Source organism: Stegostoma tigrinum, unplaced genomic scaffold, assembly GCF_030684315.1.
Source record: "Stegostoma tigrinum isolate sSteTig4 unplaced genomic scaffold, sSteTig4.hap1 scaffold_49, whole genome shotgun sequence".
Lineage (NCBI taxonomy): Eukaryota > Metazoa > Chordata > Chondrichthyes > Orectolobiformes > Stegostomatidae > Stegostoma > Stegostoma tigrinum.
The window spans coordinates 1,203,196-1,216,110 of NW_026728419.1; the positions used below are offsets into that span (position 1 = coordinate 1,203,196).

Genomic DNA, 12,915 nt, shown 5'->3' on the forward strand with positions numbered 1-12,915 from the left:
AGCCTCCCTTGCTTTGACTCTGGGTTACTCCCTTTATATTCTGCGACAGTGCTTCCAGGTTGTGTAGAGTGATTTTTATTCATTTATTGATGTGAAAGCTTTGTTGATTTTTATTTTGAGTGGCCTAAAAAGTCTGAAACCTGACGTCCGTGTTGGCTTAGTTCGGATTTTAAAGTTGTGTTTTCTAAGCAAGAGCAACATGATATCAGAAGAGCAAACAGATCATGGACAGATGTAACTACACTGAAGTCAGCATTTTATCTTTTTTGGTCCAGTATTTAATTTTTTTATGGCTGTCTTTCTCTTTACGTGTTTAATTTTGTTTTGTCTCTCATGATGTTTTCATTTCTCTTATAGATTTGACTATTATTTCCGGTCAGTCAGCTTGCCGAAGCAGTCAGATTTCCGTCATACTACTCTGAATAAAAATGGTATGTACTATCCTTGCTTTTTCACACACAACAAATTCCAATCCCCTGATTACTTATTCTTCATATTCCGATATATCATCCAACACACACTCACTCGCACATTCTTCCACGATGTGCAAGATGTTTTATATATTTGGTAACAGGTTTGTCCCATTTCATTCTGAGGGAGCTGAAATATTTGAAGGCTGATGCTCTCGTCTGCTCACTTGGCCTTTTAAAGTTTCAATTGTTCTAAGGAAGAACAAGGTGATATTGAAAGAGTAAATAAACATTTGTGTTGACAATGAGGGTTTGTCCTTATCAACTTCTCTCCGTGCCTGACATGCAGGTTAAACAATCACCAGCTGTCTCTCTCTCTCACTCATGTGAGCACAGCCCTATGATGTGGTGTGATAATGGTGACTTTCTTTTCGAAAGGTGGGTCACTTTGGAACAGACAAGCGGGTTTTTCTTGTGATAATCACTGACTGTTTATGTCAGGAAATATCTATTGCTGCACTTTTCAAATCCAAGCTACGTCCGATCGGTGTGAAATCTGGCGACAGACATTTTTCCAAAAATGTTGTCCGTTGGAGCTTCTGAAGTTGGAGTCTGTTGGGTTCATTCAGAACTTCAAGACTGCCATTTATGTTATGCTAGTGTATTCATGGCAAATGGATAAATGGTGGATAAATGGAGTTAAGAGAGAAACACATCATGATGTGATACAATGGAGCAAGCTCAAGAGACCTTATTCCTATGAATTCAGAAAATATAGTTTAAGTTCTGAGATATTCAGCAAGCAGACTGTCAGACAAATGGAGTAACAAAAGTATGCTGTGTACTAGGATAGAGATCTGTTCAAACTTTTCTAATTGGTATTAATTAAGTAAGCAACGTGCAAATTCTTCTTTTCAATTTAAGACTGAGATAGAATAGTCACCCAATTTACATTCATGATGAACGTAGAACAATGATATAATCATGAAGAGGAATTGTGTCCCTTGATGTCGTGTAGTGGGGGTGGTGAAAATAACTGTCATGTTTTTCGTAAATTTTTGACAATCATCATGACGAGAACTAACTTATAGCCACAAACTGGAGTGTGTTAATAGGGGTTAAGAGTGGACATTAGATGGTGTTTCAATCACTGGCCACTTTCCACTGCTCTGCCACATGCTGTGCCTGGCAACCTTCAGTTAACAAAGTCCAAATTTGAACCAGATTTGCAAATCAGTTCCTGAATTCAAAACAAGAAGAGAACATGTCATCTGTCAGGCAAGCTAGTGTGTTGTGGCATTTTGACTACGAGAGGTAAATAAAACGATGTTCATGTGGAACTCTACTTAATATTTGAAACCTGAATGTGCACACTTCAGTTGATTTTCTCCACTGCATAATTAACTTCAACTCTTCCATCCTGCTTTTATTGACATATTAATATCTGCTTGAGAGATTTCCTCCATGCCTGTTGATTGCTTACTAATTGCATATGTTCAATATGCTGTGAAAATGCACCAGTTTTGATTTATCGCCGCAAAAACTGTGCGTTGAGGGACTGTGATTTACTGTGCTCGTTTTTTTTTCCTTTTTGCTGGCATTGTGAAAACTTAGAACACTGAAGGGCACATCCTTCCATAGATATCCTGCCCTTTCTTCTGTTACACCGTGCAATGAATGGGAAGGAAAGGAGCGGGAAGAATGATTATGAAGTAAATTTGAGTAGGGGAGCTGATAGCCTGGTACCACAACAGCAGAACAGATGGAAGGAATGAGTAGTAGGGTGAGAGAGGAAGGAACAGAGATTTCACCATTAAAAATGGTGAAAGCAATGTATTGACAGCTGGTAGCTTTTATTTGAGTAACGTATTGCAACCATTCAATAGTTTTGCTCTTTTAATATTTAAACATGGACATTACATAATTTCTCTTGCTGAGATTGTCAGCATGGTCATAAAACATCAATTTATTTTTAATGTTATTTGTCTTACTGGATCAAAATATGGTGACACATAAACAATTTGAGCTTCAAAATCTCCCCTTCCCCTACAGCATCCCAATACGAGCCCAACTCGTCCCCGCCTCCCTAATCTGTTCTTCCTCTCACCTATCCCCTCCTCCCACCCCAAGCCACACACCATTTCCTTCTGTCTAACCTCATCCCACCCCCTTGACCTATCCGACCTCCCCAGCCTGATCTATCCCTCCCACCTCCCCACCTACACTCACCTTTACTGGCTCCATTCCTGCCTCGAAGCTTCTCTGTCTCCTCCCCACCTAACTTCTCCTCTATCCATCTTCGATCTGCCTCCCCCTCTCTCCCCATTTATTTCAGAACCCTCTCCCCCCTCCCCCTTTTCTGATGGAGGGTCAAGGCCCGAAACATCAGCTTTTGTGCTCCTAAGGTGCTGCATGGCCTCCTGTGTTCATCCAGCTCCACACTTTGTTATCTGTGTTTGAAGGTTATGCTTTTCTTCAGTCATGCTTTTTTATACTTGTGTGGGGTAAAGTTCTTAAAACGGCAACTTCATTTAATTGAAACACATTTTGTCCAATTTTGTATTACTTGGAACAAGTCTTGGAAATACATTTCCAGTGATTACAGACAATTCATAATTCTGACAGAACCGGCCAGCTACTCTGGCAAAGTTGAGAGGTTCACATTGGATTTCAAATTTCAAATCAGGCTCCTTAAAGAGTGCTCCAATTCCCTCCATTGCTGACATGCTCCACCCTGACCCCTGCCCAATCCCAAAGGTATATTCATCTGCTGACATGAAGGAAACTGAATTTGATATAGGGGTGCTTGATGCGATTTGAACTATGAAGTTCTTTGTGAGAGTTCTTAATTTCTTTTGCACCCTCCACAGTATCAAGTATGATCATCCTTAGGCAGCACATTGGAAGAGAGCTGTGGAACAAAAAAAAACATAGCTTTCCTTTATCTTCAGTTTCTCCCTCCTTCTATTTTCCTCCAAGTCAGCAAACATTTTACACCTCTCTGTTTTCCTACCAGTTATGTAAGCTTGCTTTCAAGAGTAATTAGATTCCTAAAAACAATATTGTTCAGAAATGTGAGGTCAGTGATAATGTTAGCAGAGAGTTCAAATGTGATCGAAGCCGGACTGTCCTGTTTCCGGTAGCTTGCTGTGGCCTCGAGCTGTAGACAGAAGTTGCTGCACATAATTCCACATTTACTCTGTTGTGGAAACTTTCCGGCCCGTCTGATGACTGGATTGAAGTAGAAATTGAGAAATAGTGGGTGGTCAGCTGAAGGGATTTAATATTAAATGTTTATTTACTTAAAATGATGGTTTAATATTCTTGAGATCGATACAAAATAACTCCAAGGCTCAAATTTCTGTTTTATTTGAATCTAGCTGGCCATGTTTCTGTGATGTTTTGACTTTAACTTTGTATTTTCTTCGAATGGTTCAAGTAATAAATGAAGTGACCAGCTGCTTTATCATTGGATTGAACATATTGTGTCTCCTCATCAATGGTATTCCCCTCCAACCCTTCAATGCTCATATCTTTGCACTTCTAATTCCGGCCACTTTGATCTTGCCTGCATGCTTGATCTTCTTTATTCTGTCATTGGTGCGTTCAGCTACCCAGTTCTGGGACACTGTTCCAAAACATCTCCTCTTTGTCCTCAAAACCAATCTTTCTGACCAAGCTTTTGGTGACCTGCCCTAGTTTTAGCTTCATGAATCTTGGAGCGATTTTTAAATGATTATGTAAATGTGAAGCATTTTGAAATATTTCTACCGTGTCAGAGATCTATACAAATAAACGTTGTTCCTGCATCACATTTACTTTTTAAATTCGTACTCTCTGTAGGCATCAGGAGATGAGCTTCCATCACATCTCGCTGTCGATACCTCCAACGTTCAAATTCTTAACTCTGAGACCTCAAAAAGACTCGTCGAAAATTTTGTAATCGCTCTCATGAACAAGGAGCGTTTCTACATCCGCATTTCTTTTCGACATACAAACCATATGCCACTGCTGAAAGTGTGTTGTACATCCTCCTGGACAAGTGAGCATAAATCTTATGAGCATCTCCTTTGTTTCAATGTAATGATAGAAAAGTATGTTCTGTCGAGTAATTTTTGTTATTAATCCTTCTGGCAATGAATCGCTGAAACTAGCCGAATGGAAACAACTCTCAGTAAACTGAGAATCTCCATCCAACCCTCAGTAAGGGAGACTATTTTTTGTTCATTGAAGACACGAACTTACCTGCACCCCAATCCCTTGGACGTTAAGCTCTGCAAATTTGGGCTTTAACTTTCATCCAGCTTCATCAGAAAAGTCCACATTTTTTAAAGTACAATGGAAGATTTTATTCTTCACACAGATGGTTTTATCCTCCATCTTCTGCCTAAAAGGTCCAGATTCAAATTCTATCTCCTATGTCATGTGTCAAAATAAGTGTGAATAACTTGATTAAAAGTAATTAGACTTGACGTCCTTCATAAAGAGAGACTGCAGTGGGACTGATGAGCTTGTTTGTTTACGACAAGGAAAAGCAGTCCTTCAGCTCTCCTGTTTTGTGTCCCCATCGCCTTCCAATATCCCTGATCCCAAATGGTGGCACAAATCATGTTTAAGCTCCCTGCTAGTGATTTGGGACAGAAGTGAATAAAACATACTCACAAAACATAATGCTGAGACAGGTGCCAATGTATTTTTGATTATTTTTTCGCAATAATGAAGCGATCGAGAACCAGTACAATACAACGATTAAAAAGTGTGGTGAATGTATTAGGACAATGTCTAGACCTTGGTATTAAAGATAAACAGTGACGTTGACTTCCTTCAATGCTTTTTATGTAGTTTGGAGCTTCCTACAACTATGTTTGGAATATTTAATTTTCTGCGTGTAGTGAATGGAAAAATGTTATTTTAATTGAAAGAAGCCTATCAATTGTCTGTAATAACAAAGTGTGGAGCTGGATGAACACAGCAGGCTAAGCAGCATCTTAGGAGCACACACGCTGACGTGTCAGGCCTAGACCCAGCTTTTGTGCTCCAAAGATGCTGCTTGGCCTGCTGTGTTCATCCAGCTCCACACTTTGTGATCTCAGATTCTCCAGAATCTGCAGTTCCCATTATCTCTGATCAATTGTCTGTAAGTCTGTGTTGGGCACAACAATCAAAGTTTGGAAGCTGAGTTCAGGGTGAGGAACCTTCATTGCAAAACTGAAATGTTGGTCAAATGAATGTCTGCTTCCAACTGAAATATGCAGGAATACCGCAATTCTGTAATAATGGGTGAAATGTTTTTCAAATGACATCAGTGATGGTTTCTCTCGTCACCTCAGTTTTTATACATTAGTTTTTTTGCATGTTGGGTGAGGATTGAACAGTTTATGTACTTCACAAATGGTTTTTTGGGGTAACTGATCAAAATTCAGTTCGGGGACAAAGCGATTCTCACCACTGCTGACCTTCAATTGATGTACCTCTGACATTAGAGGGATATCCCTGGGGAGGAAAAGTTTCCCAAATGTGCTATGCTTATAAAATTTGAGAAAATCAGCAAATAACCAGAGATGATTAGATTTTTCTTCAAAGCAGTAAACTAATGAGCTGGCTTTCATGAACCCAGTGGGTTGCAGAAATCAATCCAGCTGGACCTTTCAAAAGTGAATTTGGGTTTCTCTTTTTGCCTGTGGCCAAAATATTCTCTTTCTTTGCCCAAGTAAATAAATGTTCCAGCAGAATAATTCCAGCAATAAGCTTCTGAGTTTTTAAAGAAAGATGGCCCATACTTGCCGTAGAATTTGAAACATCACAGCTCACTCATGTGTCTCACGTTATCTCTCAGAGGTGAGATAGTGGACAACGATTCTTCGCAGATTATTACTTTCTTATTTGCTTTTGTGTTAGGCCGGTGGTCATCTTAGATGATGGTATTCTTTTAAAGGTAAAGCGAAAATTTCATAAAACCAAGGAATCTCAGCAAACTGTGGTTTGTTGAAATTTGAGGAGTTTGGTTCTCATTAAACTCTAAGGTAGCTGTGGTTAAGACAATCATCTGTTATATTTACTGTCTCCTCCTTTCACAATGTAGCTGTTTATTACTTTGGCTGCTTAGATCTCTAACTTGTCCATTGTCTTTTGGTGAAAGTCTCCATCTGCAGGGAGATTCTTGGAGATTTTAAAAAGTCAACAACAAAATGGCTTCCATGCCATTCAAAAGTTCAAACCCATTTTACCAATTGGACAGATGTTGTGTTTAAGATTAGTGTTTGAGCCAACCATTTTAATTCGGCTAAAAGATCATCATAATTCAACGGATGTTTATAGTATCCGTTCACCTTACAGGCACCCTACATTTCAAAATTTTCCTTTATCCGTGGTGAAAGGGAGGAACAGTCTGACTACACGCTCCAGTTATTTTGGTGTTCTGTAATTAGATCCAGGGAATTCATCCCTTTTTACGTGAGTGTTCTCATTTACTGAGGTTTTTATTTGAGACTGAGAATTAACTTGAGTTCAAAATGGTTAGGATCGTATAGTATGAGTATAATTTTAAAAAATCTCTTCCTGCCCAAGTTTTCCAAGTGTTGACGATCAGCCCATGACTTCTGAAGGAATGAATTTATGACTGACAGATTTGGTGATGTGACAAAGATGGGCTAAAAAATTAACCTTAGAGGACTTCGGAATACTGCAGAGAAATATAGGTTTAGCAAGTAGTCAACGATCTGACAAATAGAGTTGTATATGGGTAAATTTGAAGTCCATTTTGGCAGAAAGAATAGCAGTTTTGTTTTTATTGAGGGAGATTGCATTGCTCTGAGATAGAGTGGAATCTGGGTATCCTCGTGCATGAATCACAAAATGATCATGCACAGACACATTAAGTAATTTGGAAAGCAATTAAATGTTTTCATATTATCATGAGGGAATTTAAACACAAAATTAGGGATCAATGGTGAGCCCATGCCTTGAATGATTTTCTTTGTATTGGTCAGTATATTTCAATGGTGGAAGTAAATATATTAGAGGCAGTTCAGAGCAGGTTTACCAGAATAATACCGAGACTAAGTGACTTGTCTTACAAGGAAAATTTGCACAGGCAAGGCTTGCATCAGTTGGTGTTTAGGGAAGGAAGAGGCAACGTGATTGAAACAAAAAAAAAACCTGAGCATTTGTACAGGGTCGACATGGAGACAATGTTTCCTCTTACGGAAGAGACAAGAATGAAGGGTGAGTGTCTAAAGGGCAGTGGTTGTCAATTTAAAACAGTGATTTTTTAAAATCTCTCAAAATGTAGGTATTCTTTGGAGTTTTCTTCCAGAAAAGATGGTAAAAGCAGAGCTCTGGAATATTGTAAATGCAAAGATAAACAGATACTTGTTGAGGGAGATAAGGTGAAAGGTCATTAGGAGAGGCAGGAATGCAGATTTGACGTTACGATCAGATGAGACAGAACCACATTGAATGCTTTACTCTTCTCTCTTTGTATGGGAAGTGGCAGGTATGCTGGAAAATGCCAAATTGGAGTTTCAGTGCAAAGTTTTAACAAACTCGGTAATCAAGGCTTCAAATGCCGAAATCCTGACCCTTGAGATGTTTTTCAGCGGCTGGATGCAAATTGCAGATTCAAGCTTGTTCAAAATCACTTAGTTTGTGCTGTATGACCAATTGCAGATATGGAAGCTTTGACACCTCAGAGGCAGAAGAGATTCCAGTAATCGATTCAGTGAGCACAAAGTAAGCTTTAGTCGAATGTGTGACTTAATTAAGTTTCATCCAAAATACAACAATGTTAAAAAACCTGCTGGCACTTCCTGTAAGATCTGTGGAGGGCCTTCCTCCCACAGCAATGCAGCAAACACTGGACAGCAGCAGTCATACTAATGAAGTTGCTTGATTGTATCAAAAATCTACACAGATTTTGTTAGTTTGAAAAGAAAAGTTGTATCAACAGAAAAGATCCAAAAGTGTTGAGTGAAAAATTGCTCATCCATTCACTATTCAGACCTCCATTGGTCGCCAAACATTTAGATAGCTGAGCTCTGAATTAAGTATACAACATGTCGAAGAATTGATTTTCCTACCTCCTCCCCTCCCCTCAGTCTGCCTGTGGTGTCTTTCAAATCTCCTGTGAAGGTTTTGAAGAAAAACCTACTCCCAGTACATCTGGAGGGTGATCTATTTTATAAAAACAGTTGACCAAAGAATGAAATAGAGGCAGAGCTGCAATCTTTTCTTTGCTGTCATTACGGTTGGTATTGCTGAGCTTATACAAAAGAGATTTGCAGGCCAATGTCCACTGTAGGAGTTGGGAAGCTCCAATATTTGCCAGAGAGACAGACATGTGCAGCTCTCAGCTGGTGACTTAATTCATGCCCAGTGAGTCATTAAACCTGCTACTTTGCCCACTGCTGACAACACAGTATAATGGTGCAGAAGAGAGTTCAGCTCTCCTCATGAACTCCCCTCCACTTTGCCAAGAATGTCATGTCTCAGGCCAAGGCCAGTTGACTTGGGACATTCAGCCCTGTATGTAGAGACAGTATCTGAAGTTCTTCACTGGAAAGTTGGTTGCCCTTCTATATTTGGGCCTGGAGCTCATTGTTTGAGATATTTTTAGACTTTGCAACAAATATAAAATGTTGAAGAAATGGATTTGTTACATCCTTCTGTCTCTCTCTCTCTCCGTCTCTCTTTACTTCCACTCTCCAGTTTCATGGTCTTATCCTGTAAACTATCGTTCAGGGTTTGGGGGAGACCAATCATCATATTCTGTAGTTGCGTCTTGACCCGTTGTTACAAAATTAGCTGTCAATGGCACGAAATGCCGACTCAATATCTTTCAGGTGTGTGGAGATAATTTACTTGTGGATGTGGATGTTTGCTCAAATTTACTTGATAACACTTTGAGGACCATTTGCAGATCACCTGAAAGTGCAAACTACAAGGTAGGTGGGAAACCATGCACTCTAAAATCTATCATGAAAGAGTAAATTTGAATACAATAAGTGGTTAAGGTTTTGCTTTATTCAGAGTACAAGGAATACAAAGGAAACTGCCGATGAGCTAAGAATTACTGGGTACAAGTATTTGTTTAAAATGACATTCTTCACAACTAATTTCAGCAGCAGGAACAATGCTAACATTCCGAGCTGTGAGGAGCTTGAAAATCCAATTCCTCCAGAGACAGTTGCTGAGATCAGAAAATAAGTATTGATCCAATGTGTGAGGAAATGATGCTTTAATCAGAATACAACTATGTGAAGGGCAACCGCTGGAGGCCGCCATTTTCAGGAACATTATTGAGAGACTTTCTCCTGAAACTTAGCAGCATCTGTGGAGAGAAAGCAGAGTGGGCATTTTGAGTTGAGGTTCCCCTGTTCAGAACTTCGCATCTCTGAAGACGTGTCGCTTGGCTCAACTTGAACTCTGTTTTCAGTCTGTAGATGCTGCAAAACCTGTTGAGTTTCTCCAGCAATGTCTGCTTTTCTTTCAGCTTGTCGGCTTCTGTAGTTTGTTCTTTTACATTAAAGAAACAGTTGGCTGTTGTTCTAATATTTGCTCTGTTCTTAGTGTTGTTAAAAGAAATTTTAGATGGTAGATCGTGGTTCATGCTGCAGGCCTTCTGCTGGATCTGAAACCTGGAGGCCTTGGCCGATTCCAGCGGTGACCAATGAAGAGATTATTGCCGGGTTACTCACCAGTTGACGGTTTGGCTCAGTTTTGACAGCTGCTGGTCCAGTGAAAGAGAAGGCAGATCAGCATCTTTCTCAGCCCAACTGTTAATGCTGATTGTCACTGAGGTTATGTAAGTGGGCGCCATCAGGGAAATGAGGGAGGCAGTCCTTAGATGTCAGGGAGAGCCCAGGTGAAAAAGAGAACTGGCCCATGTCACATAGCTTTGCAATGTGTAGGTGGTAAACTCCCTCCCTGCCATTTTCCTAATCCTCCCACCTCCAATTTAATTGTCAGCGAATTATTGGCCATGCATTAACACACAGTCTTTAATGGAATATTTCTTGTTCAAACATTGGACTGTGCACTGCTGGTAAATATATTGAAAAACTTGACTCTCTAACTCTGTTTGCAGTGTTATTACATGTCCCACCTCCCCGCATCGCCCAAAAAAATCCAGACCATTGTGCTTTGAGAACTTGTGTGAAAGTTGAAATTCCTTCTTCCTTGCAACTCCCCCAGCTTCTCTTCCAGACTCAACTCCTGTCACTTGCAAACCACCTGTTAGAGCTTGGAAGGGAAAAACAAATCTCGATCTATTGTAGTTACATACATCAGAAATGTTGCCTGTTTAACAAATCCAGTTGAATAGGACTTGAAAACTTGAGAGGGCTTGTCATCTGAAGAGTGGTTGAGGGTTTTGGTTCAGTTTAGGATGGAGTTTAGAAGGATGGGAGGGAATTTCATTGGCACTTACAGAATATTGAGAGGCCTGGAAGGATTGTACATGGAACAGAGAAGATGTTTCCACTCAGAGGAGAGATTAGGACATGTGGGCACAGTCGCGGAGTGAAGAGGCCAACCTTTAGAACGAAGGTAAGAAAGAATTTCTTCAGTCAGGGAGTGGTTAATCTGAGGAAAACATTGCAGGAAGCCGACGTCATTCGGACTATTTAAGATATAGAGAGAGATGGGTTCTTGATTAATAAGGGGATCAAGGGTTTCAGAAGAAGGCTGGCGATTGGGCTTCAGAAACGTCACAGCCAGAATTGAATGGCAAAGCAGACTGAGGAGGTCAAATGAGCTAATTCTGCCCCTAAATCTTATAGTCTTATGGATTTGACACGAAATATTTCAATGGTCCTTTTGTGAGGAAGCCACTTCTGGGTGCAAGTGCTTGTTTAAAATGTCTTTAATTTTTGCCTTATATAGTCAGGAAGGCAAATGCAATGTTGGCATTTATTGTGAAAAGACATGAATCTAAAAACAGGGCTGTACCTCTGAGGCTTTATAAGGCTCTGGTCAGGCCATACTTGGAGTACTGCATGCAGAGTTGTGCCCCATATCTCAGGAAGGATGTACTGTCCCTGGAACGGGTTCAGAGGAGGTTCACGAGAATGGTCCAGGGAATGGAAACCTTAAAATATGAGGAACGGTTGATGACTCTGAGACTGTACTCATTGGAGTTTAGAAGGATGAGGGGTGATCTAATTGAAACTTTCAGAATACTGAATGGCCTGGACTGAATGGTTGTTGGGAAGATGCTTCCATTGGTAGGAGAGACGAGGCCCCGAGGGCACAGCCTTCGAATGAAGACAAGACCTTTTAAATTGGAGATTTGCAGAAACTTCTTCAGCAGATAGTTTTGAATCTGTGAAATTCACTGCCACAGAAGGCTGTGGAGGCCAGAAAATTTAAAACTGAGACAGATAGGTGCCTGATTATCACGGGGATCAAGGGCTATGGGGAGAGAGCAGGAGAATGGGGTTGAGGAACTTATCAGCCATGACTAAATGGCAGAACAGACTCAATGGGCCGAATGGCTAATTTCTGCACCTATGTCTTTCGGTTTTGTGGTCTTAAATAATTGCAGGTCTAAAATCTTTGAGAGCCCAAACTCTGAGAAAGATGAAGAACCAAGTTCACCAAAAGAGACAGCAACAATTTCAAAGTAAGTTTCACCCTTCTGTGCTTCATTCGTAATACATACCATGAAAAGAAATTGCTGTGAATATAGTAGCTCTTGAAAGATTATATCGCCATTCAAGACAAGAAAAATCACATTAAAGAAACAGCTTTAATCCCTCCGAGGCCATTGCCAGTAATTAAATCAATGACACATTTCAGCCTTTGATCGACAGAAAACATTCAAAAATGTTCAGTGAAAATTTGATTGGCCCTCAACATCCAGACCTTGGTGGTCTAACTTGCAACAATGCTAAACTGTGAAACCTCCCACCTCCCGTCAAATGCCCCAGCCAATGTAACTGGAGTGACCTACATATTTTCTCTGAAAATTTGGAAAGCAAACCATCTAGTGTAGTCATTCATCTGGACTTTGACCAAATGAGGACTTGAAATACAGAGCATTTTGGGATTCAAAATTTATTTTCAATGTTGACAAGTCATTTGTAGATGCAAATCCTTTCCTTAATTTGTGCTTCATGTGCACTTGCAGCTGCAGATATTTTGGCCGTATAGATTGTCGGGTGGGTGGGAATCAAAGTTTGCCAGGCATCTGTGTAACCATGAGGAAGCAAGTTTGATCAGAAATACTTTTGATGTGTTTTAATTCTGCAACATTTGGAATGGAGCAGTATGAAAAGGGAATGATGGGGAACCATTGATTTCAAAACTTTTTGTGCAATGTAATGAATGCCACTCCAGACTATGGCAGTCACATTAAAGTGTCTGCTGGACTGCTTTCCTAGAAAATTCATGGTAGAGACATTTGTCTTAAATGATAGCATCACCGTTGAAGCATCCAAAACACTGAGATGGGAAATTGTTTTCAGATCAATATTGAGGTTATATTTCTGGACAATGTGGCTCTGGT

General features: G+C 40.1%; 1 protein-coding gene and 1 long non-coding RNA gene across 3 annotated transcripts in view; both read left to right on the forward strand.

Moving 5' to 3' along the window:
• The first annotated feature begins 355 nt into the window (after positions 1 to 355).
• On the forward strand, positions 356 to 8,163 carry LOC132208607 (uncharacterized). Its single transcript, XR_009444741.1, has 3 exons — positions 356 to 431; positions 4,254 to 4,452; positions 8,079 to 8,163. It is a non-coding gene; the product is annotated as an uncharacterized LOC132208607 (long non-coding RNA).
• A 3,096-nt stretch (positions 8,164 to 11,259) lies between these two features.
• LOC132208605 (ral guanine nucleotide dissociation stimulator-like 1) overlaps positions 11,260 to 12,915 on the forward strand; it is a 39,041-nt gene continuing 37,385 nt past the window's right edge. For both annotated transcript variants that reach the window (XM_059644073.1, XM_059644074.1), the window contains exon 1: positions 11,260 to 12,030. In XM_059644073.1, the coding sequence (XP_059500056.1) occupies positions 11,873 to 12,030 (158 nt within the window). In that variant the 5' untranslated portion in view covers positions 11,260 to 11,872. The remainder of the gene's footprint in view (positions 12,031 to 12,915) is intronic.